The sequence below is a fragment of the Narcine bancroftii genome, chromosome 13 (assembly GCF_036971445.1).
Source record: "Narcine bancroftii isolate sNarBan1 chromosome 13, sNarBan1.hap1, whole genome shotgun sequence".
In the NCBI taxonomy this organism is placed as follows: Eukaryota; Metazoa; Chordata; class Chondrichthyes; order Torpediniformes; family Narcinidae; genus Narcine; species Narcine bancroftii.
This window is the reverse complement of record NC_091481.1, coordinates 16,475,033-16,500,438: the sequence shown is the minus strand read 5'-3', so window position 1 is coordinate 16,500,438 and position 25,406 is coordinate 16,475,033. Positions and strand designations below refer to the sequence as shown.

Here is a 25,406-nt window from a genome sequence, read left to right as displayed (position 1 = left end):
AGTGCTATGAAAATCCACACAGTTCAAAGCATTATTACAATATACTTTAATGTAATATGTTCCAATCCTATGAAAAGGATATATATAAGTGAACATTGTTTATTTAAGAAAATATTTGTCTCATGTAGATTTGTGTCAAATTTCTCAAATGAGATTTCTGCCAAAGTTAGATCGGTACCATCGCAGGGAACCCGATCTCAGTGGATTCAGCAATAACTTTCAACACAGCCACTTAACTCTCTCTATTCTGCAGCAAATTCCAGGGATCCCCCTCCATACAAACTGCTGTTGTTTCAGTAGTTGGAAACTCGCTGGTCTGCCACGTCAGAGTGGAAACAAAAAAATTCAGATTCCCATCAGTGTAAGGCAGCATGCTGCAGGATATTGCAGGGAGCCCGATCACAGCGGGTACAGCAATAACTTTTAACTCTCTCTATTCCACAGCTCAGTGTCTATATTTCAAATATTTTAAACTAGTCTTGCAAAGTATTATGAGATGGTTTAATTAGCAACAACAATAAAACTTTTAAAACTGCGGATCATAAATTTCAAACCGCGTTATATCAAAATTCCATGCTTTTTGAAATTGTGTTATATAAGGTATGCCTGTATTTTTGTTCCTATTCATTTTTAATGCTTAATTGACTTCCAAAGTCATTTTGTTACTTCAGTATTAAAATATTCATTCTCTGCAGCAGTAGTATTTCATCTCTGAACTAAATTGCAGTGTCCTTGAGTTTGATGAATACTGAATATTGTTAACTATAGTTGTTTTCATATTTGAACAGTGGAATAATGAGAGTTCTTTTCATTTCCATTCGTGGTCTTCTTCCTAATTTCATCAATTTGCCATTTTGCATAACAAAAAAATTTCTGATATTTATCTGTCTAACTTTAAGGCAGTGCTTCTCAACCTTTTTCTTTCCACTCACATACCACTTTAAGTAATCCCTATGCCATAGGTGCTCTGTGATTAGTAAGAGATTGCTTAAGGTGGAATGTGAGTGGGAAGAGAAGGTTGAAAATCACTGCTCTAGACCCAATTGTTTTGAGAAAAAAAATGTCATTGGCTCATTTCCTTTGGAGTTATGAAACTGTGCACATAATGAGTCAATTAAGTACGATTAAAACAATGATTTTCAAACTTTTTCTTTCCATTCACATGCCACCTTAAACAATCCTTTACTAATCACATAGCACCTATGGCAGAGAGAATAGTTAAAGTGGTATGTGAATGGAAAGAAAAAGGTTGAGAATCACTGGTTTAAGGTAATGGCATCACCATTGCCTATTTAGTGTCACTAGAAACCTGACATTTTCCATTTTGCTTAAAATTAATTTATGTATACTGTAAATATTTATAGCACCCCACTACTTGTCTCCTTCCAAATGAACTCGGTCCCAGGTAAAATGAATTTTGCTTTAATAAAAGCAGAAATAACTGAAAACAATCATTAAGATCAGGCAGCATCTGTGTTAGGAGAAACTGTTTACATTTTAGATGCAGAACTCTTTGCCGGAACTTAGTGCCTTGCTGAGTGTTTTTTCTGTATTTCAGATTTTTAGCAGTTTTATTTTTAAAAATATTCTTTGTTGATTCAGATCTTTCTGAATTTTTTTTTCTTCCTTGATTTCCAAATTTATGGGCCAGTTCCTTATGAGAATTTGTCAAAAATCCTCCTGAAACCAAATAAAATATGCGAGAAATTTGCAGCATGACTGTGTGTATCCACATCACGAAAAGAGTATCTCATTTATGCAATGTCATGAAGAAGCTATTCGTAGAATTTCATTTGTCTTTGCAGTTGCTAATAGCTCCCACTGTCTCTTTTAAACAGATTTTATTCTATGTGGACTTGCTGCTTTGACATGAAGGCATCATTTATTTTCCATGTATCAATGTACAGTGATTATTTCATAATACATTCAGCCTTGCACTTGTATCCCGCAGCCTCTCTGATTTCATCAGGCTGTTTTGTAAAACACTTTAGTCGATTCTGAAGAGACAAAAGGAAGGACTGGCGTGTTCATCAAATAATGGCACTCATTTTAAGCTCACTAAATACTGAAATATTAACTAAGTAGCAGGGGTCTGGAACTGCTTGGGTTAAGAAGTAAATGGGGAAATTTTTAAATTTTGTAAAGAAATTTATTTTCAAATTATTTATTTCCCTGCATCAAGTAAAGGAAAATGTAACTGCTTAGTTTTTGCTTGGTGACTAAGATTAGCCACCAATATGATCCCTCTCAGTCAAAGTGATGTTAAGTGAATGTAATTTCTTTCACTGTCCAAGTATTAGATCATGTATCAGTATTGAGAAACAACATACAAAAGTTAAAATAACTACACAATGGAATCATTTTAACTCCATTAGAACTCAATTGGACACAAAAGTTTTCATTAGCTACTTAATTTCTTTCCTGAAAATTTTAATTATACTGATGGCTGAGTTTCCCCCTGAAAATAGAATGTGATTAATTTGTATTTGTCTTTGTTTTAATTTATTTTTTTTTGGAATGAAGGCTAGCATTCATTGCCTGTACCTCCTTGCCCTTGTGATTGTAGTGTAGTTCTGATGAAAATACTTTCATGGCGTAATTAAGAATACAGTTCCAGGATTTAAACACAGCAGTGATGAATGACTGATGATCTATTTCAAGTAGAATAGTATGTGAATTGGAGGAGAACTTTGTAGGTTGTGATAGTCTCATCCACCTGCTATCGTGCGCTTCTTGGTTCTTTGTTTTAAGGATTCCTGGTTTTGGAGATGCTGTCTGACTAACCTTTGGCAAGGTTTTCTCCCACTGTTTGAAAAGGTACAGGGGATTGACAGTCAATTGGGGCAGCACAGGGTTGTGGGCCGAAAGGAACTTTTACTGTGCTGTATGTCTAACATTTTTTTTAAATTAAAAAATTTAAAGTAAGCATTTGGCAACAACTGTACATCTGTGGTGGAGGGAAATATAGGATAGTTGATAGAGTGCCAGTCTAGTCAAGTTGTTTTGGCTGCATTTCTCCAACCAAGTAAAGAGTGGCTTGTAGATAGTAGAAAGAATTTGGGGTTCATATGTTGGGTCATTTATGGTCGGAATCACAGCCTCTGATCTGCATTTGTTGCGGGATATTTACGTGGCTCTGTTGAATTTGAAATCGAGAATCTCCAGGAAATTGGGGCATGCTGATGGTAATGCCAATAAATGTCAGGCGTAAGGGGAAACACTCTCCTGTTGAGATGGTCATTGCCTGGCACATTCATAGTATAAATGTAACCTGCTACTTTAATCCCAGAGATGAATATTGCTTTGAATTTGCCCGAATTATGAGTAGGACATCTGTGGAGATTTTTCCACATTATTGGTTAGATATCAGTACTGTAACTCTTTTTGAACTGCTTGGTTACAGGAAGAACTCATTCTGAAGCTCAACTCTTCAGTATTACAGCTGGGATATTGTCTGTATACCAGTGCTCTCACTCACTTCTGGATGTCATGTGAAGTGAATTGAATTAGCTGAAAACCTGCTTCTCAAATGGTGGGGATCCCAAGAAGTAATTCAGATGTATCATCTATTCAGTGCTTCTTGTACATTAGGAATGGTCCATTGTGCATTTTAAAACTCCGAGGAAATGATTGCTCAAGTTATACTGTTATTCATGGGGCATACCAAAGGTGTAAGCTCCTGGTAGTTCTCGGCTGGTCACGTACCCTTTCATCTTGTAATACCTGATGATAGTTATTTGTAAGTCAGTTCCACCATGCAACTATAACTGCCGTTATGAGAATGTTGTGTTCGCTGCCGTAATCTATTTCAACTTAGCCTGCAAATGTTCAGCAAATTCTTGGGCTTTCTTTGGGTCCGAGAACAGTCTATTCTGTTCCCCAGGAATAAATACTTTGAGTACTGCTGGATGTCTTAATATACCCCTTCTTCCATAAGATTGTTTTCGCCGTGTTGAATTCCTTCTTCTTCTTTAAAAGTTTGAAGCTTATGTCCAGGTAAAAAAATATTTTTTGTTCCTTATATTCCAATGGCTTATTGAAAGAATTTTCTCTGACTGTAAGGCAAAAGAAAACATAATACAGTAACATTTTAACCAAACATGCCTGAAGGTTTCAGACATCTGAAAAATAGCTAATACATTTTTTCTGTTTTTCAACAAAACATTCAAGATATATGGGGACAGGTAATTGATTAAGTAATTAATATAACAAGTATGCTGTGATATCAAATATACCAATATATCCATTAAAGAGTAGGCAAAAATTAAAAAAAATAAAAGCAAAGCCAGTTATTTTCACCATCATAAGTTCAAAGTCACCCTGGTGGATCAGATGTTCTTGTTATTCAATTAGTTTCTGTGATCACACTTATGGATGCAGCAAAACTTCAGCAACTTCTGTCACAGAATAAAAAATCAGGATAATAAACTTGCAATCTTTTTCCTGGGACCTTTGCAATGCGCGTGGGGCACGGTGCAATATCTGAACCATTGTAAAGCTCCTAGAAATTCTGGGATGGTTTTGTACCACCTTAACCACATATTAGATTAATACACTTACTTATATCAATCAGATTATTGAGAATTTAATGTTAACGTTACTGTTGGGTAGGACAGTTAGCGAAGCGTTTGGTGCAACATTGTAAAAGCACCAGCGACCGGATTCGAATCCAGTACTCTGTAAGGAGTTTCCTCCGGGTGCTCCGATTTCCTCCCACACTCCAACACGTACCAGAATTGTAGGCCATTTAGACGTAATTGGGCTGCGTGGGTTGGAAGGACCTGTTACCGAGTTGTACGTCTGTATATTTGTCTGAGCCACAATATATTCATGGCAGAAATCCATTTAACCTCAATATTATTTTTTTCTCTTTTTTTTTGTTCTTCTGTAGGCTTATTTTCACCCTGGAAAAGTTCGAAGCAGGTAAGTGTTACTTCTGGTTCCAGTTAACTCACTGATCTTGCCTCCCAATTGATCCAGTTCTCAATAGGCCTTTTTCAAACTGCAGCACCCGGGTACCTCTCCTAGGGCCCGGGTGAGATTATTGGGTAGTCAGTGCCTGCCATTCCTTTTAAACTGCTGTCTAATTTACATGAAAAATCGATAACCCAGCGATTTAAAAGGGGGGGGGTCCCGTCCTTGCGATGATGGGGTGAGTGACATGTCACACACTCACAGGCAGCCCCACAGGGGCTGTTCCCTTTCTGTTTAAAGTTCTCCAAAATACCCCCACCGCCGTCTCGCCCCACCCCCCCCCCCACTCCTGGGAGAAATTCATGCTCCCCCCCCCCCCCCACAACCTAACTACCCCCATCTAACTCCTGATGGCAGCAAGGTGCAGTGTTGCCGAGCAGTTATGCTGGGTGCCCAAATAATTAAAACCCTACTCAGGCACGAAAACTAACCCAAAAAAAAAGGGGTGATGTTGCCACGTCATGCCGCTCTGGTTCACAGCAATGGCTCAATGACTGTCTTTGTTACCCATAATCCCCCACACCACTGGAACTACTCTGCCAGCGCCAGAGCGGTTCCAGCAATTATGGGTAAAGAAGACTGACAATGACGTAGGTCGTGTGGCACCTATACCTCTTTACTGATGGCAGCAGCAAGAACAGCGAGTGTGTTGGGTGGGGTGGGTCTTTGATGATTGCTGCTACCCTCTGACACCAGCATTCTCTGTAGATGTACTCAATAGAGGGGAGGGCTTTGCTTGTGATGTGTTGACCTGTATAATACTCCATTTGCCCGATCTTTGCCCACTCACTTAACGTATCTATATTATTTTGTTGCCTCATTATATTTTTCTCACTGTCTATTTTCTGACAAGTCATTTAAACAAAACATAAAAAAACTGAGACTGCAGCACCATTTCCTAGAAATTTGACAAATCCCTCATATAAATTTTAGTACATTGCACAGAGAGGAAAAAAACATGCTTTTTTTTTGTACTTTTAAATCTATAGCCCAACAGAGAACGTGGTACTTTAGAAAGTCCAATAAACTCATGAAGACTTAGATTCAACTGCAGTTAATTTAGAAAAATTTTGCTAAGTGCACGTACACAACGACTTTATCAGGCGTTGATTTCACTTCATTAAAAATTCAATCAGGATTATGAGATGCAATTGCCTTTAACAAATTTGTGCTGACATCCATTTATTAGCCCATTTTTTTCTAAATGCCAGCTAATTTTCTCCTGGATTTTCACTCCGAAAGATAATAATTCATCTGTCGTCACTTGTACTCACCTGCCCTAGCATTTGAGAAATGACCAGCCTTCTTGTCGTCCCTTTATAATCCCATCCAATTTCTCTACAGGCAGCTTTGGCAGCTCTTTTGTGCAAGTAAAGACATATGCAAAGTATTCATTCAGTCTGCATCTAATAGAAGGTCCCTTATTCCCAGTGCCTTTTAAAAACATTATCTACAATTCTACTTTTTTCTTGCAGAACCGAGAGGCAGAAACTTTTTGTTCATAACTGAATGAAGTGGCCATTTTGTTACAAATTTGCATCTATCTGCAAATGAGTTAATTTACAGTGCAAGTTCTCCATCCTATTCCCCTCCTTTTCTCTCCTGCCTTTATCTCCAGTTACTCTCCATGTTTAGGAATTATCTTGTAATAATAACAAGGCTCCCCGACTCGTTGGAATTCAAATGGTTTACCAAAAGACACAAAGAGCAGGTGATAGCCAAGAACTGATGGATATTTGAGTGCCAGCAATATCACTGGAAAACAAGTGTTTTAACCCAGATGCACGTTAATTAACATTTTGAAAGTAGTTTTATTAATAGCAGTAAGTAACCTTTGTTTCTTTTAACTGTGTAAATATGGGAACATTGCACCAAAATATTAGCCAAGAAATTATTGCAGCCTTTTAAGAGAGAAAAGTTAGGGAAGAGGCACTTAACCATATAACCGTTTACAGCACGGAAACAGGCCATGTCGGCCCTTCAAGTCCGTACCGGTTCACTTGAACAACTCCACTAGCTCCTCCGCAATTGCACCAATTTATTTTTAATATCATATTTATGGAAATGTAATTATAGCGATTTCACATCTGCAATACACAAGAATGGCGCAGCAAAACAATGAATGTAATGAGACATGTTCATGCCAATAAATTCTGATTCTGTACACCCCCCACACATACACTTGAACTGGCAAACACTCATTTCCAGACATCCTCTCCCACCCAGGCAATGCTACTGAATAAAATGGCAGCTTCATTGTCACAATGAACCCAAGATTGCATGATTTAAGTCAATGCTGACTAATGAGGTGCAAACATGCAAAATCTTAATACAGTATTACCACCATGTGAAAACAACTTCTGTCAGTCAACGCACAAATCTTGTCATGACATATAAATTGTAACTAAGTTTCATTTTTGGAATTGCATTGCCTCTGGATTTTTACAATACTGAAATCTTTTTGTAAAATGATTTACAAATGGGTGTACAGTGAATAAGTTTTCATTAGATTATTAACTTTGTATTAATTGATTTAATTCTAGGTATTTTGCTAAAAATGTATTGCTGTGCCACTTGCTAGATTAAAATTTTAATTTGTTGTTTAATATAATTGGTTATATTGAATAGTAAAGAGAAAATATACTCAGAGTTATTTAATTAGAAGGAATATTTGTATTTCCTACTAATTGTAAGTGGTACTGAATAATGATTGATGTAGAAAGTGCAATGAGGTCCATGATTACCTGCATTTTCTTTTTCCATTTTGGACTGTATCAAGGTCAATTAAGTGTCAGGCCAAGTGGCCTTGGTACGAATCAAATAAAATTGCGTTTATATCAAAAATAAGAAAGTTTCAAATTGTTCCGTTCAGTCAAAGTCAATTCTGCTGATTAATTCAATTACAAGGTTCAAAGCATTACACTAAGGAGTAGATCCAATTTATTAATCCTAATGCATTGTTCAACTGTCACATGGAGCTGCTCTGAAAAGTTCAAAGTCATTCCCACAGAAAATAAAAGGAGGAAATCAGATTGAGTGTCACCCTGCTGGTTACTGAAAAATCTTGAAGTCTTCTTTTCACGTTGTTCCCTGTTGACTTTAGCTACTTTAAAGAAGTCTGGGAAGAATCCAGTTGAGGTTTTCTTTTGTTTAGGGGTGCCTTAAAAAAAAAATTCACCTTAAACATAAAGATATCGATAAACCCAGTCAGTAAAAATTATCATTAGTTATGCATGTCGAGAATCTCGAATGCATCCCATCTGGAAGCCGACTAGTTTTTCTCGTACCTCCTTTCTTAATTCTGTTCTTAACACATCCAAATTGCATTTTTTTTTGCTGAGTCTCCATCAACATTTTCTTCCTTAATGAAGACTAATCTAAGGTATTATAGTGTAAGGTATCTCAACCATATCCCTTGCCTCTGTGACTAAAATATCATTTTTTGGTCTCTCATTTATCTCAATCTCTCCATTTCCTTTTAGACATGCGTATGGAATATTTTTGTACTCTTCTATTTGCTCTCTTTGCCATTCTCTTTTTCTCCCTTCTGACATTCATCTAATTGGTGTAGTTAGGAAGCTACGTTGACAGGATAAGATGAAGTATGAAGGAAAGTTACTTGAATGAAATGCAAAGGCTTGTTGGACAATTATCCATTCAATGTTGTGACAGAAGTGATAGCACTTGAACAAGGTGTGAGTGGAGCTTGGCACCATCAAACAATGTGTCATCACAAATTTATATCCACTGAGTGAAAATAGGCAAAAAGTATTGAAAATACAAGTTGTGCTTTTTTAACACTTTGCTTGTTGGTGTGTTTCAGACATTAGATAGATGGGAGAATCAAGGCAGCCCTCGGGTAAACTTCCCAGCACAACCCCTACCACAGGCTCTTCCCTTCCAACAAAATGTACATGTGGCTTCTTTCCCCGATTCTTCTGATGGATTTGATCAAAGGAAACCTGATCCATATGAAGTATATGAGAAATCAAGAGCTATCTATGAGAGTAGGCGTAAGTAAAATCTTTATTTTTTTCCATATAAGGTGAATGATGGCCTCTCAGTAAAATCAGAGTTTTTCCATCAGCCCCATGTATAGATTTCGTAATCTCAGTTTGAATGGAGTGTGGAATAATTCTCTTACAACCATAACCTTGATATACAGTATTTAATCATTTTCTTGAACTATTTCTAAATAGGCTTTTGGTTAAAACTTATGAATCTTGAGTAAATATTGGCAACATGAAATATCTCTAAATGAATATATAGTCTTGTTTAATTCCACATTTTCCTGTACAGAGCAAATGCCGCCAAGGACTGCATATCAGGCTGATTCTTCTGGCAAGTACTTCAACATTCATCATTCTGTGGCTTATATCTAGTTCCCCATTCGTTTGTATATTGTGTTTGTCTAATCAGTCGTCTTGGTTGCAGCCAAACTATTTCTGCACAATCATTTACTTTCCTTTTTTTGTCCTTTATTCTAACAAGGACAGGTCTGAAGCATTGTAAATAACAGCAGCTAGAAACAGCGAAGCTTTATCTAATCATTTGGTTCATTGGCTTAGATTTCATTCCCGTTTGATGAAAAGCTTGAGTTTTCCACAATGCGGCAGTAAAAATTGCTGCCTATGCGCACATTAGAGTAGAAACACAAATCCAATGGCTGGCAGACACCACCTTCAAACAGAAACGAAATGTGTGGGAATTTTGCCAGTTCACAATTGTTATTTAGTGAGACAGCCAAAACCTTTTCCTTGGGCTTAAGGTCTGCCACAGTAGACAAAGTTTCACTGTTGGGAACACTCCACAGCACACTGAATTTCTTGCAATACTTCACAGATTATCACAGACCTATGCAATTTTGTTTGAAATAAATGAAGATGCCAAACGTCATTGATTCTAGAATTTAGAAGATTGTAATGCTGAATATTGATTAATCTGCAAATGTCAGGACTCACCAGATCACTTTACTTGGAACATTTATGTACTAAACAGCTCTATGAAACATCCCATAAACCTGTATGGGTATTGTCTGAACTTGGCATCAATAAACTGGCCTATATATTTACATTTATACTTGCTGATCCAGTCAGTAGGCTCAAATCAAATCTCATTCTGTAAGTAACAATAATCATGAGTCACATTATTTTTTTAGACATACAGCAAAGTAACAAGCCATCTCAGCCCATGAGTCCGAGCTGCCCAATTTATAGCCCATTAACCTACATCCCCGGAGAAAACCCACGTATACACGTGGATAACCTCGGTCCGGTACGATCGCTGGCACTGTAAAGACATTGCGTTAACTGCTATGCCACCATGCTGCCTTTTATGTCTGCAAAGTGCAATGGCAGTTTTTAGAAGTTGGAACACATAATTTAGTTTTGTATGAAATAGCCGCAGCATATGGGTGAGGCAACGTAGGTAAGTGCATTCATCAGAATAGTGTATGTGATCACCCTCCGCAGAGCCTAAGTACTCTCTGCTATTTTCATTTTATTATGCCAACTAAATTTTGAACTTAACGTGTTTACACAGCTAATCCTCATGTTTGTGAACTGTGTGTGTAATGACCCATGGCACTCTATTTGAAAACAAAATACCATTTTTAATAGCTGTGGTGACAAGTATATTTCAGATAAGTGAAAGGTTTTCCATGTAGAATAAAGCAAGTGACTGGAAAAGACTCTTTATGAGCAGAAGCCTAATGTTAGCACTGTGTCCTACAAGCTGATTGGTTAATCACACATCATCCACTTCCCTCCTGGTATTCTGCTCGCTGATGAAGGGAGATTTTGAAAAAGACTAATTATTTTTTGCATGCGAGATCATATTTTTTACAAAGCTAATTAAAAATTAAAGCTCAGACATTGATATCAATTCAAATTTGTAGGAGATATGGACAATTGTTATCCTTTATGTTGTTCACATCATAAATCTGAACTTTTATTCCAACTTGAATTATCATTATTGTTCATGCTTTAAGTGCTGACTTTGTTGTGCTGTCGATTGTAATATGGCTTTCAACAAATAGATTTGGAGAATATTAAATCCTTAAATCAAAACAATGTGTCCATCTGGAGAAATTGATGGCCATTTTTAAGTTTTGATGAGTTGATGATCATTGTGAAGATTTCTGCTTAGCTTTGGAAACTAAGCTGTTTGTTGCCAGCTGCTGTTAGGTCTGAATCTCAGGGTTGAATACAAGAAATTCTAGTTCTGTTTAATAACTCAGAACACTACTTTTTGAGGCACTTCTAATTTCAACACAAGAAAACCCAATAGGCTACAGCGAGCAGGATCCTTGTGGGTTCTTCTAGCTTTTCTACTTTAGTGATTTTCTTTCATCTTCGGAACTTGCACTCGTTTCACCTGTACAAGTGTATCCCATGCAATCGGAGCTAATGTGAAGCACATTTTGTTCTCTTGTTTTATAATCACTCCCAGATAACTCACACGTAGAAATTTGTATTTTACCAATCTTGATTGTGTGCAACCTTTTTCCTTTTTTGAATTAGGTCCAGATTACCGTGAGCTGGATGTGTATTTACGCAGACAAGAATCTGGATTTGGTTTCAGAATCCTGGGTGGAGATGAACCTGGTCAACCAGTGAGTAAGCTACAATAATCCATTAGTTTCCAGAATAGAAAGCAGAAATCAAACTTGTCATTCTTCAAGATTATTAACAAAATCCTGAAGATAAATGACAGGTCAATCAGCAGTTTTTCAGATGTTGACTGATCACATTCAATCTTTCATTAGACTTGAAGCATGGCACTATAGCAGAAAAATGGAATTTAATAGTCAACCGGAGGACATTTCCTCTGAAGATCCAGTGAACATCTGTGCTGAGAATTACCTATTTTTGTTTAATGCCTGTTGCTGACAGTCATCAGTTCAAGGAGATCTCTACTGTGCAGCGAGTATAATATACTCGAAATGGATCAGGTCAATCGGCATAGAATCTCAGAAATATACAGCACAGAAACTGGCTGGATCAGCCGATGCCAACTGTGATGTCCATCTTAACCCTGTATCACTCTACACCTTTCTTATCCAATGCCTTTTAAACACTACAACCATACAACATTGAGCCAGGTATTTCAGCCCTGCTCGCCCATGCCTACCCAGGCTAATCCCATTTTCCTGCACGTGCTCCATATTCTTATATTAAAGTCAAATTTCCAAATCTTTATTCTATTGGACTGTTGTGAAAATATTTTTATTTCAGTAAATGTTGACGTGGCGTTAGTCTTGATTTAGTGAGTTGTCTTTAATGAAATGTATACTAACATGGTCAAAGAATGGCTGCCATTGCTTCATAGACTGCACACTTCATTCTTCTCCACTGAAATCTCGAGAAACTTGAGTTCGTCTACATGGAAGGTTAATAGAGTCTAGTCTCACTTTGAGCTGAAAATCCATCTTATGATGAAATTTTAATGGCGCACGAGGATTGTTGGTACCTGCTCTGGAATTCCCTTGCAGAAATGTTTCAACGTATTTATTTTTATTGTACTTACTGACATGCGATCCTTATTCTTCAGGTTATTTAAAGGAGATGTGAGGTGCAAGTTTTCCATACAGGGTAATGGGCATATGGAAAAAGCTGACAAAGCAGGTGGTGGTGGTAGGTACAATCACAGCTTTTGAACTGGTGTATGGAATAGAAGAATATGGAGCACGTGCAGGAAAATAGGATTAGCCTGGGTAGGCATGGGCGAGCAGGGCTGAAATACCTGGCTCAATGTTGTATGGTTGTAGTGTTTAAAAGGCATTGGATAAGAAAGGAGTAGAGTGATATAGGGTTAAGATGGACATCACAGTTGGCATCGGCTGATCCAGCCAGTTTCTGTGCTGTATATTTCTGAGATTCTATGCCGATTGACCTGATCCATTTCGAGTATATTATACTCGCTGCACAGTAGAGATCTCCTTGAACTGATGACTGTCAGCAACAGGCATTAAACAAAAATAGGTAATTCTCAGCACAGATGTTCACTGGATCTTCAGAGGAAATGTCCTCCGGTTGACTATTAAATTCCATTTTTCTGCTATAGTGTCATGCTTCAAGTCTAATGAAAGATTGAATGTGTTCTGTTATTCATACATAGTGCTGCCTTCTAACAGTTGCGGTTGAAATTACACCAAGGACTTGTATTAACGTCTAAAAGAATATTTCTTTAATGTTTGTAAGAGTTGATAAGCAATCTTAATATTCACAAACTGTGGAAGATTGAGGAATATAAATTACTTTCCTTCAGCATGGTGAATTGTGGAAGTGAATTATTAGAAGTTGTGGGCTTGGTCAGGAACAATTTGAGTGCAAGTAGTATTTCGTCTTTTGGGTACCAGCAGTTATTTGCAGATGAGACCCCAGGAAGCTGGGCTGCCTACTGATTTCTGACAGTACTATGGGGAGCATGGACACTGGAAAAATCGTAGATTCCACAAGGTGGCCATCCTTCCACTTGTCTCTTTTTATTGAGAAGATTGGTGTTTAATCGAAACCCCCATGGTTTGGATTAAACAACTTCCATCAAGGAATTGTAGACACAAAAATCGTCCACGAGATCACATCTTTTGATTGGTTTCATTGCATCTTCACAAGTGTTGTATTTCTTCAAGCAAGAACAAGTCTTGAAATAATAAGAATAATAATTAAATCTGGCAATCACTAAAACAAATAAGTGGCTCAGTGATGATTGAATATTACAACATTTATAAAAATGTTTAAGAATGGAGAAAACCATTGCTGTAAAATTATTAATCTTCAAGCGCAGCAACTAAAGAAAACTTGATTAGTTGTTACGAGAACATAGTATTCTTGGCAACATCTTTCATCCAGTCCAGAAAGAGCATACAGGAAGAATGTGTAACGTGAAAGTGTCTAACTTGACATTTTCACAATATTTAATTGCCTCATGGAAGAATACTACTGAAACAGTCTCAATATGTATGGTTATTTTCAATTCTTCTCATACAAAAATGATTTTAAAATCTTCAGAGAAGAAAAGCATTAAGACGCTTTCATTGCCAAGCAACAGCTTCCATGGGAAATGAGTTCAGAGATAAATAGCATATTCATGAACCCATCAAAATGTAATCCACATCAGGCAAAGCTATCACATATCACATGTGATTTGTTGCTGGTGGGAGAAGCTTTGAGGTTTATTCTTAATACATTCAGATTGATTGTTAGAGAACATACATGACATCACATACAACCCTTTTTCCTGCAAGTGTGGAAGAATTACCACTAATTGGTTGTGCAGAAAATAAACTAAACAGTCAAAAGAACTGTAAACAGATAATGTAAAGAAAATCAATAAAGTGCACACGTAAGAATCCTTAAATAAGTCTCTGATTGACTTTGTCATTGAGAAGTCTGATGGTGGAGGGGGAGCAGCTGTTCTTACACCTAGTGGTCCAGGTCTTGTGGCACCTGTACATCTTTCCTGATGGCAGCAGCGAGGACAGAGGGTGTGCTGGGTGGTGTGGGTCTTTGTTGATTGCTGCTGCCCTCCGACGGCAGCGTTCCCTGTAGATGTACTCAATGGAGGGTTTTGCTTGTGATGTCCTGGGCTGTGTCCACACCCTTTTGGAGGGCTTTACGCTCAGGGGTATTGGTGTTCCCATACCAGACCGTGATGCAGCCAGTCAGCGCACTTTCCACCACACCTCTGTAGAAATTTGCCACTGTTTCTGATGTCATACCAAACCTCCACAAACTCCTGAGGAAGTAGAGGTGCTGACATGCTTTCTTCACAATGCCATTGATGTGTTGTGTCCAGGAAAGATCCTCTGAGATAGTGACTCCCAAGAACCTAAATTTGCTCACCCTCTCCACCTCTGATCCCCCAATGATCACTGGATTGTACACCTTTGGCTTCCCTTTCCTGAAGTCAACAATCAGCTCCTTAGTTTTGGTGACATTGAGTACAAGGTTGTTATTGGTGCACCATTCAGCCAAATTTTCCATCTTCCTCCTCTATGTTGACTCATCCTCTTCCTTTATGCAACCCACTACCGTGGTTTTGTTGGGAAATTTGTAGATGGTGTTATGTTCATACCAAGCTGCACAGTCATAGGTGGAAAGTGAGAGGAGCAGGGGGCTAAGAACACAGCCTTGTGATGCTCTGGTCCTGATGGAGATTGTGGAGGAGGTGTTCTTACCAATCCTCACTGATTGTGGTCTGAAGGTGAGGAAATCCATGATTTAATTACACAGTGGGTGTTAACGCCCAGGTCTTGGGGGTTTGCTGATCAGTTTTGAGAAGACAATGCCAAAACTGTAGTCAATACATTAAGATATTCCCCTTCACAATTTTTTTAATATTAATGTGAATTTAAAGGGGTACCGAAGGCAAAATTTCTTCAGGAAGAAAATGAATAAATTGAAATCCTGCTTAATAAAATTCCACAATAAGGCCTTTTTTGTTTTATTGTCTGAATCTTACCATAATAATGTTTCCTGTATATAAAAAGTGTGCAGATTTTTTTTTAATTAAACACAATCTGTTACAAATCAGATTTCAAAAATCACATGCTGTTTTTGAACAGAAAATGCTGGTTCGGTATAATCTCCATTTAAAAAGTGTGTAATTACCATTAGCAGTAGTTATGTGGCTGTTTTCAGAAAATAGTATGGCCTACAGTGAAGGGCCTTGGTGTGAAATTCAGTGATGGACAGTGATCAGAAATCTTTATAGTCAATTTTTGTTGGTCTAATATGATGCAATACTTACTGTTTGGAAAAAATGACAGATAACTTGAAAAATTTAGCAGATACTGTAGACAAATCAGTTCTATTTCTACATTATCGTTGGCAAAAAGAAGTTGTAGTTGGTGTTTATCTTAAACACTTCTCATTAGTAAAATCCACTTTTTTTTTAAACTGACATTCATTATTTTTAATTTTCTGAAGATTCTTATCGGAGCAATAATTACATTAGGCGCTGCTGACAGAGATGGTCGTCTTCGCCCAGGAGATGAGTTAGTTTATGTGGATGGAATCTTAGCTACCGGAAAATCTCACCGCTATGTGATAGATCTGATGCATAACGCAGCTCGAAATGGCCACGTCAGTCTGACTGTACGAAGGAAGGTTCTGTGCATAGGTATGTACGTGATTCTAAACATGTGTTAATAAGCTTAAAACTCACTCAAAACCAAAAGCACAAACTAGTCCTGATATCGGATAATGAGGACAATGTATGCTTGTATACAGGGGTATGATTTCCCATGGATATCAAAGTGCAAATATCACTAATGTCCTAATGCCTTTTGCTAATTAAAGCATTTTTATTAATTTAACTATAGTTTACTTTAAATCAGAAAATTCTGTGCCATTTGATCAATTAATATCAGCATTGTTTTATGATTCCATTACAGAAAGCATAGTTGAACAAAATAAAACCTACTATATGAATCAGTATTGGTTCATTTTTCTCTACAGCAGTGCATGTATGGTGGGAATTTGCTGAGAAATGCCAGCATTTCACACTCATCCCTGCACAGTAAGGGAATCGCGGAATCCCATGTGAACACAGAAGTTTTCATCTTGCTGACCAAGGTCTGGGCAGTTTCCTTATTGTGCTGCAGAATGCCCTTGTTGCAATTCCCGTCACCTTGGCTGTGGAAGCGGCCTGCTGAATGCACTGAGGGTTAGACTTGACACGGAACATCCTTTCTAATCATTTGAATGGGGAGGAATGTCTGTGATATAAAAATGCAAGACCAAGGTCATTTCTGTTTTTTAGATTAGATAAGTTTGTATTTAATGCATTTTTTAAATTGTTTAATTGATTATCAATAGTTAAAGGTTTGGACATTAAGGACGTTAAAATCTTTGAAAGCTTTGTTTACCCAGTAAAGCCTAGGAGTGTAGCTGTCAAAGTTTCTTTCAGCGTCTTTGTCAGCTGCTACTTCTGACCCTTCTCGCTGTCATTACTTCATGCTGGGCACTGCATCAAAGCCATTTTTTAATTGCAATGGCACTTAGCAGCACCAATGGATTTGTGACAGACAAGTCAGTGTTTGGGGTGTGTGTGTGTCAGGTTGAGCCTAGCAACTCATTGCTGAGAGCAGCATGGGGATTTGAGCATCAAGATCAAAATGTCATTGTTACAGGAAGTGACCCTTGTATTGATGCCAGTCGCTGCAGTGCTGTGTCTGTCAGTGTACTGCAAGCAAATGAACGACTTTACAGAAAACAAAGTGAAACTGTTTGTTAGGTTGATTCAGAAAAACGTCTGTGACTTCAAACAGGAAAGCATGAGTGAAACTGCAGCAAAAGCTTGATTAAAAAGCTTTGTGACTTCTCAGCAAATTACTGTGAGTGGAGGAGGGTTTGCATTCCATACCCCCTTGCACATTAAAGCAGTTTCCGTCACTTGCAGCACTGTAATTTCCACTCAAGTTTAAAATACGTGGCTGTTGCAATATTAGCTGTGTACATCTTTAAGAATTGTGGCATTATATGTTTTTATTAATGGTACCCCTGCGGTTAATATGACCAACTATTTTACCGTATTGATTGAAATACAGTAGAAGTCCAAAAATCCAGACCACCCGAGAATCCGGACTTCTCAAACTTTTTAAATTTAGCGGACTATTGTGTGCATGTGTGTCACAGATGCTCACCAACATTTTTATTTTTCTTTGAAACTGTTTTGGTAAATGAAGCATGGGTCTAGTTTGAATAAACTATCAAAATGTACCTGTTCATCTTTTCTTTATTCCTCCTTAAATTTGAATGTCAAAAGTACTGCCCAAGAACCCGGAAAATCAAAATATCCAGACCAACCCAATCCCTGAGCAGTTCATAACCTCATTCTGGTCCTGAAGTGAGGTGTGTCTGAATATAGCTTAATGTTATAGACACGCTATCTAGGAGAACCACAGAGCAGCAAAGGTTTTATACCTTCAAGTGATTACCTCAAAGATCATTGCAAAGTTAACTCTTGTATCTTAACAGTGCTGAATTTACATTATTTTAACTCCATTTTTGTTTTCCTTGATTGAAGGTTTCAATGTACAATTTATGTATTTCAGGTGGTCCATGTTCAGAGAATGGACGAAGTCCAGGATCAGTATCTACACATCATAGTTCTCCTCGAAGTGATTTTGCTGGTCACCAGAGCAGCACACAACCCCCTCCCACTGGTTCCTCACCTGCAGAGAGTTTGGTCAGTCATGCTGTTCAAGCAACTGATGTAATGATACATCGCAAAGAAAGCGAGGGCTTCGGCTTTGTGATCATTAGTTCACTAAATAGACCAGAAACAGGTGCAACGCTGGGTAAGTGTAATTTTAAGGAAAAGTCCCAGGTGACCTTTTCCTTATTTATGCCATGACATTTCTTTTTTTTTTAAACCATTAGGAGCTCCCTCAGAAGCACTGTATAGCAATGCTATTTAATCAGCAAATTTAGTAATCTGTTTCTAGCACTGGGTTAAAATCTAAAGCAAAACATAAATATATAATAATTATAAAAATAATCTCTTGCACTCAACAAAATAAATTTTATCAATTGGACTCTTTCCCATTCATTTTTGGAATGTGAGCTTTACCAGCAAGGCCAGCTTTTATTGTTCTGGAAATGAGGACCTGTTGAGGCTTTTTCCAAATGGCAGTTCTGAAGCAAACTCTAGAGTCACAAACAGGCCAAATGTGGTAAGGGTTACAGATTTCATTCTATAAAGGACATTAATGAACAAAATGGGATTTAACTTCAAAATAGTATTTACGGTCATTCAATTAATGGAACTGCTTTCTAAAATAAAGCTCTTTTTTCTTGTTTTCCTTTTAAGCCACAACATTTGTTTAATTAGTCAACTTCATGATGACGTAGTAGTTAAATTACTTGACTAGCATCTTGAAGTCTGGACAATTGATCTCAGGAAGATCAAGTTCAGATACCTCTTGGGGGATTTACATTGAAGTAATTTGGTTGGAAGCCCACCAACAAAATGCAGAGAATGCTGACTAAAGGGGTTACTTTGTATTTCAATAGCTCTGCCTGAAGTAGAGATAGTAATTAGAACTGGACTTGGTCAGCAATTGTGGATAATTGCATCCATAAAGCATCTCAAATGAGACACTTGTAAAACATACAAAATTTGTCAAACAGGATTGGTAGAGGTAATTCAAAAATAGATGAGGGATATTCATCTTCTGATCTTAATTTCTTTGATCTTAGCTAGAGCTGGCACGGAAACAAGCTCTTTGGCCCATCTTTCTGATGCTGACCAAATTCTCGACATGAGGTAGTCACATTTTCCATAATCCTCTGAACCAATTAATCCTATCCTTGTCTAAATGTCTTTTAAATGTACCCTCTACCACTTCCATATTCATCCACCTGTTGAGTGAAAAAGTTGCCTCACATGTTCCCTTTGAATCTTTCTCCTCTCACCTCAAACCTACGACCTCTAGTTTTAGACTCCCCGGCATCTTGCTGGTGGAGCAGAAACCTCTCTAGTTTTATTTGTAGAAGTTGTATGTAAAACAGAACAATAAGTGACAAATAACATCTAAGTAGCATAAAGTGGGTTAGTAATCACAGCCAAGTTAAATGATAGATTGCTATGTTGTGAACCATGAAATCAAGACTGATGATGTTAGTGTGCTAGGATATTTGGCTAAAGGAGCTTACAGCCTCTGCTCACACATGATCCTAGATTAATCGTCATCTTACAATAGATGAAATGCAGAGGTCTACTCTTGTGATACTAAAGTACCTTTGGGCATTTTTCTGCAATAAAAGACAATGTCTCGTGGATGTAGAATTTCTTGAAACCCTAAAGCAGGGTGGCCAACCTTTTACATTCCATGCATTAATTTTTTCACGCAGTAGTTCAGATGCATGGACAGATGTGCATGGACAATGTAGATTTGTGTAATGGATAATTTATTGCCATTCATCTATAGCAGACTTCAGCTTGCTTGGCCTGTTGGAGACTTGCTCTATTTCTTTTGTTATGACTAAAGATATTTAAGTTAGTCCAGTTTCATTCAATAGCTGTTTGTGCATTCAGGTTTGTTTTTCTAATTTAACCTTTTCCTGTTTTGTTGTTATCTAATCCCTGACCTACATATTGCTTCTGTTAGACAGGAGGATGTTGTCCAGACCCATGTTATACATTAGAGCCCATTATTAGTTAGTATAGAATTACTAAATGATCTCATTCATTAAGTGTTCTATGCTCTGGGGCAGGGATGGCCAACCTATGGCTCATGCACCAAAAGTGGTTCATTGCACCCCAGTGATAAATAATAAAAAAGTAAGCCTACTCATGCAAAAAGTATTAACAGTTAATAGTTTTTACACTCTTCTTTGGCTTGGCTTCGCGGACGAAGATTTATGGAGGGGGTAAAAAGTCCACGTCAGCTGCAGGCTCGTTTGTGGCTGACCAGTCCGATGCGGGACAGGCAGACACGATTGCAGCGGTTGCAAGGGAAAATTGGTTGGTTGGGGTTGGGTGTTGGGTTTTTCCTCCTTTGCCTTTTGTCAGTGAGGTGGGCTCTGCGGTCTTCTTCAAAGGAGGCTGCTGCCCGCCAAACTGTGAGGCGCCAAGATGCACGGTTTGAGGCGTTATCAGCCCACTGGCGGTGGTCAATGTGGCAGGCACCAAGAGATTTCTTTAGGCAGTCCTTGTACCTTTTCTTTGGTGCACCTCTGTCACGGTGGCCAGTGGAGAGCTCGCCATATAATACGATCTTGGGAAGGCGATGGTCCTCCATTCTGGAGACGTGACCCATCCAGCGCAGCTGGATCTTCAGCAGCGTGGACTCGATGCTGTCGACCTCTGCCATCTCGAGTACCTCGACGTTAGGGGTGTGAGCGCTCCAATGGATGTTGAGGATGGAGCGGAGACAACGCTGGTGGAAGCGTTCTAGGAGCCGTAGGTGGTGCCGGTAGAGGACCCATGATTCGGAGCCGAACAGGAGTGTGGGTATGACAACGGCTCTGTATACGCTTATCTTTGTGAGGTTTTTCAGTTGGTTGTTTTTCCAGACTCTTTTGTGTAGTCTTCCAAAGGCGCTATTTGCCTTGGCGAGTCTGTTGTCTATCTCATTGTCGATCCTTGCATCTGATGAAATGGTGCAGCCGAGATAGGTAAACTGGTTGACCGTTTTGAGTTTTGTGTGCCCGATGGAGATGTGGGGGGGCTGGTAGTCATGGTGGGGAGCTGGCTGATGGAGGACCTCAGTTTTCTTCAGGCTGACTTCCAGGCCAAACATTTTGGCAGTTTCCGCAAAGCAGGACGTCAAAGCAGCACTGTAGTGTACCTGTAAACTTTTTATTTGAAATTAGGGACTGACGCAGGGCTGTGGACAGAGAGCAAGGCAGTGGGATCAGTGTGGGGACCGACACAAGGCTGTGGGGAGATAATAGGACAATGTACAATTTCCTATAGCTAATGATTGCTCTTTTCTAAATTGCTGCGGACTTGTTTGTGGTAACTGAATAATTATGGGACCGCGGACGTATTTGCAGTCGGATGTTGAGCGGCGCACATCTGTCCATGCATCTGAACTACTGCGTGAAAAAATTAATGCATGGAATGTAAAAGGTTGGCCACCCTGCTTTAGGGTTTCAAGAAATTCTACATCCACGAGACATTGTCTTTTATGCACAGCAATGCAAATTATGTTGAGCTTTTACTTCTTAGAAAACATACATCAAGTAGGTTTGCAATTAAATTGTATAATTAATTTTATTTCCCAGTTTGTCCAACTGTTGTTTGTAGTACATTTCAGTTAATTGTCTGGCATACAAACCAAAGATTTTGCTCTTCAGGATTTGTCATGAAATTGTAATCAGTTCTCTATTCAATGTATCATTGATGCAGAATTATTTTACTTCCAATGACTGAGAAGTGGGTAAGGCAATGTTTGGAATCTGTGTGCAGTGTCAAGAAATTTCACTGTACACGTATGCTGGATAGGCAGAACAGTGGGATGCCAACAGTTGCAATACACAAATGTGCTAGAGAAACTTTAGTAGGTCATGCAGCACCCATAGGAAGGAAAGGGTAACCAATGCTTCGAGCCTGGGCCCTTGATCGGCCACAAGCAAAAATAGACAGGTGACTGATCTTAAAAAGTAAAGGCGAAGGGAGGAGCAGGTAAATGGGAGGATAGTAGAGTATAAAAATGATGAGGTGATGGGGAAAGAGTTGAGGGCAACTCATAGGTGATAAGAGGGATAACAGAAATTGAAGAAGTTGGTGACTGCCAAGATTGAATACAAAGATGCTGTTCCTCCAATTTGTGGGTGGCCTCGGTTTGGCTGTACACAAGGCCATGGACGGACATGTCGGTGTGTGGAATTGAAATGAAAAGATGGCAGTGGAAGTGATATTAATGAAAGAGAAATATAGAAATGAAAGATGCAATGGATAAATAGGCTTCAAGGAATGTAGAAAATATTTAGCAGCTGAAAATAAGACGGAAGAGGTTGTTTTAATAAAGAGAAATGCATGGCAAATAAAAATGGACATCACTGTGAATGGACCAATGTGGTGAAGCAAAGTGTGAGGATTATGGAGTAAACATGTCAGATCTGAACTTGATGTTAGCATCAGCTCTAGGAAATGGAAAAAATAGTACAATCTTCAACTGGGGAATGAAAAGAGCACAAGAAATCCAATTGAGAATGAATCTAATCTCAATCAACAGATCCCAACCGGTAGAATGGAAGCCATGATTAGTAAATTCACTATTGGATAAGGGAAAGATTAGTTCACAAGAAAATCAAATTGCAATTTCATTTCGTCCTTTTAAAAAGATTGATTGTCTGTTTATCAAACAAAATAATGGATTCAATTAACTAGAATGCATTCTTTTAGCTACAAATATTCAAAATGTTCTGCCAAAACATGCTATTGAAGTACAGGATCATATAATTTTATTGTACAATGGATTTGCTGCCTTCATTAGATTCCCTCTTCAGTCATCCAGGCATTTTGTGTTTTTTTTAATATTAGGAATTTCTGGTCATTTATTTAATTTACAAATCACTTGTGACTTGTTTTTACCTGTCGCTGATGTGAGGAATAGACCTGAGCCTCTACTGTTCGAAATTACTAAAATTTAAATTGAATTGGTCCAAATGTATTTAAGTGGGTGTGTTTGTAGATGTAATTTAGTTCTTTGACGAATCCTGGGTGACTTTGAGCATTTGCGAGACTCTGTGCTGCACTGCCCACATGAGTGCAGTGTACCGCACGACACTGCCTTTGGCCACTCTGGTGAACTGGAAGCCAGCCTTCCACAGAAGGCTTGGGCCTTGCTGAAAGAATCTCATGGTAAAGACTGCAGCAATGGAAAATCTGCCCCATTTTGGTCTACAGTATTAAGTTCAATGAGAACTCTATACATCAGACCTGAATTTTATGAAATATATATTGAAGCCCCCACAACTAAAGAGTCCAAAAGAAAGCAGACACAACATACATTGTGGAGGAAAATCTGAACACAAAGGGTTAAGGGTTCATCCATAAGCATTCTTGTAAGCAACTTAAGTGGAGGCAGAGAACCTCAAGGTTGCGATTTAGCTGCAGACACGATAAGCTTTGGAATTCTGTGAAACAATGATTAAATTATTGCCAAATGTTGACAATGATAAACTATCGTCAGGTTGACTGCAACAGGAAGCCCACATGCAAGAATGCACTGCCATTTATTGTATATAAACTCTGTTCAAACTGGCTGTGAGCAGAGCAAGCTCAGGCTGGGTGCTAGGCATGCTCTCCAAGATATCTTGCTAATAAAACTCTTCCGAAGTGTTACCCTGGTGTCGGTAGTTGATTCTTTCTCCGCAACATACATCCCAGATCAAGTTCGGCCAGAAGCTTTCCTTTGGTCTTTGATTTGCACAGGAGACCTGGGACGTTGTACCATGAAGCCTGTGCTTTCTGTACAATATAGACATAGCAAGGTTCATTTCAATCCATGGAGTGACAAAAAAAAATTGCCAACGCCAAACCAATCAAGCTCATTTTACTTTGTTGGTGTCTGTGCCTTCAGCTGTCAAGACCCTAATCTTACGAATTTTCTCCAAGTACCTCTCTGGGGGCACTCCTTAAAAATACCGTGAACTGATTTTTTTTTTTATTCATTTGCTTAAGGATCTCCTAATGTGGCTCAATGTGATAATGCCTCCTTGTCAGGTCGAAGATGACATTAAAAATTGTTGGTTCAACTTTTTCACATGAAAGGCAGTGGACGCATAGGTTCAGTGCTTCTACTCTCCATTTCCTGCATACTTCGGGTGTGAAGTATCCTTTTTATAAATTGCACTAACATTTGTCGATTATTCTCTCTCACTTTCCCCTTTCCGATGCTAATAAAAAATCCAACTCGTGACAGTACCTCATAAAATTGGACGCATCGTTGAAGGTAGCCCCGCAGAGCGCTGCACAAAACTCAAGGTGGGCGACCGCATCCTGGCGGTGAATGGGCAATCCATCATTAACATGCCTCATGCAGAAATTGTGAAATTAATCAAAGATGCAGGTCTTAGTGTCACACTACGCATTGTCCCTCAAGAAGGTAGGTTACTGTCATGCCAAAGAAATTAATTTTTTGAGAAACAAAATATGCAGAAAAGCTATCTATCATGTACAGCCATCTGAAACATTTTTTGATTGTCTGCTTCTGTCACAGACGTGAATAGCCCTGCTTCTGCATCGGGCTCAGAAAAACAAAGCCCCATGGCTCAACATAGCCCAATGGCACAGCAGAGTCCAACAGCACAGCAAAGCCCTGGAGCACAACCACCTCCCCCTCTTCAGTCACAAGGACACAATGGCAGGTATGGAGAGCTGAACTTATTTTAATGAGTGATTATGTGTCAAGAGATATTTTGATTCTCCTGGTGGCAGCTAAGAACATTTCAAGAGAGCATGTTGTCCATTTGAAACCTTTGTCAACAACAGGATGTTTTTTCATAATGTATACATCTTTTTAAACTTTCAAATCCAGATTTGTAAGAATGTGTTGTCTGAGATTTCCAATTCACTCTATATTTTTATCCTTTTGTAACAGAATGAACTTTCACTGTTTAGTACTTTGATGGATTACATATCCAATTTTCATACCATTTATATTAAAAGGACTAAAGAGCAAAATGTCGAAGGATCAATATGTTTAGTCATCTTCTATAACTGACTATACGGCCTTAGTATTGGAAAGGGAATTACAGTAAAACCCCTGGTATCCAGAATTCAAGCAAGTGGCAAAAAAAAGGAAAATAAATATTAAAAATCAAAATAAATAAGAATAAAATTATAGATAAAAAAATACACGTTTAAAATTATAAAAGTAAATGATCTCTTAATGAACTTTTGGAGAAGATGGAAGCAAATATTCAGCCAGCAGAGGGTCTTGGTCAGGCTTTGCTCATAGCAGCTGTTTG

At 38.4% G+C, this 25,406-nt stretch overlaps 1 protein-coding gene across 14 annotated transcripts in view; it reads left to right on the top strand.

The window, feature by feature from the left end:
* Positions 1–25,406, top strand: part of magi2a (membrane associated guanylate kinase, WW and PDZ domain containing 2a) — a 251,791-nt gene that overhangs the window by 206,444 nt on the left and 19,941 nt on the right. For 12 of the 14 annotated variants that reach the window (XM_069909257.1, XM_069909254.1, XM_069909258.1 and 9 more), the window contains 8 exons: positions 4,892–4,923; positions 8,798–8,987; positions 9,274–9,315; positions 11,496–11,587; positions 15,906–16,098; positions 18,035–18,280; positions 24,359–24,541; positions 24,656–24,803. In XM_069909257.1, the coding sequence (XP_069765358.1) occupies positions 4,892–4,923; positions 8,798–8,987; positions 9,274–9,315; positions 11,496–11,587; positions 15,906–16,098; positions 18,035–18,280; positions 24,359–24,541; positions 24,656–24,803 (1,126 nt within the window). The remainder of the gene's footprint in view (positions 1–4,891; positions 4,924–8,797; positions 8,988–9,273; positions 9,316–11,495; positions 11,588–15,905; positions 16,099–18,034; positions 18,281–24,358; positions 24,542–24,655; positions 24,804–25,406) is intronic. The other 2 variants (XM_069909259.1, XM_069909255.1) reach the window with 1 other exon arrangement.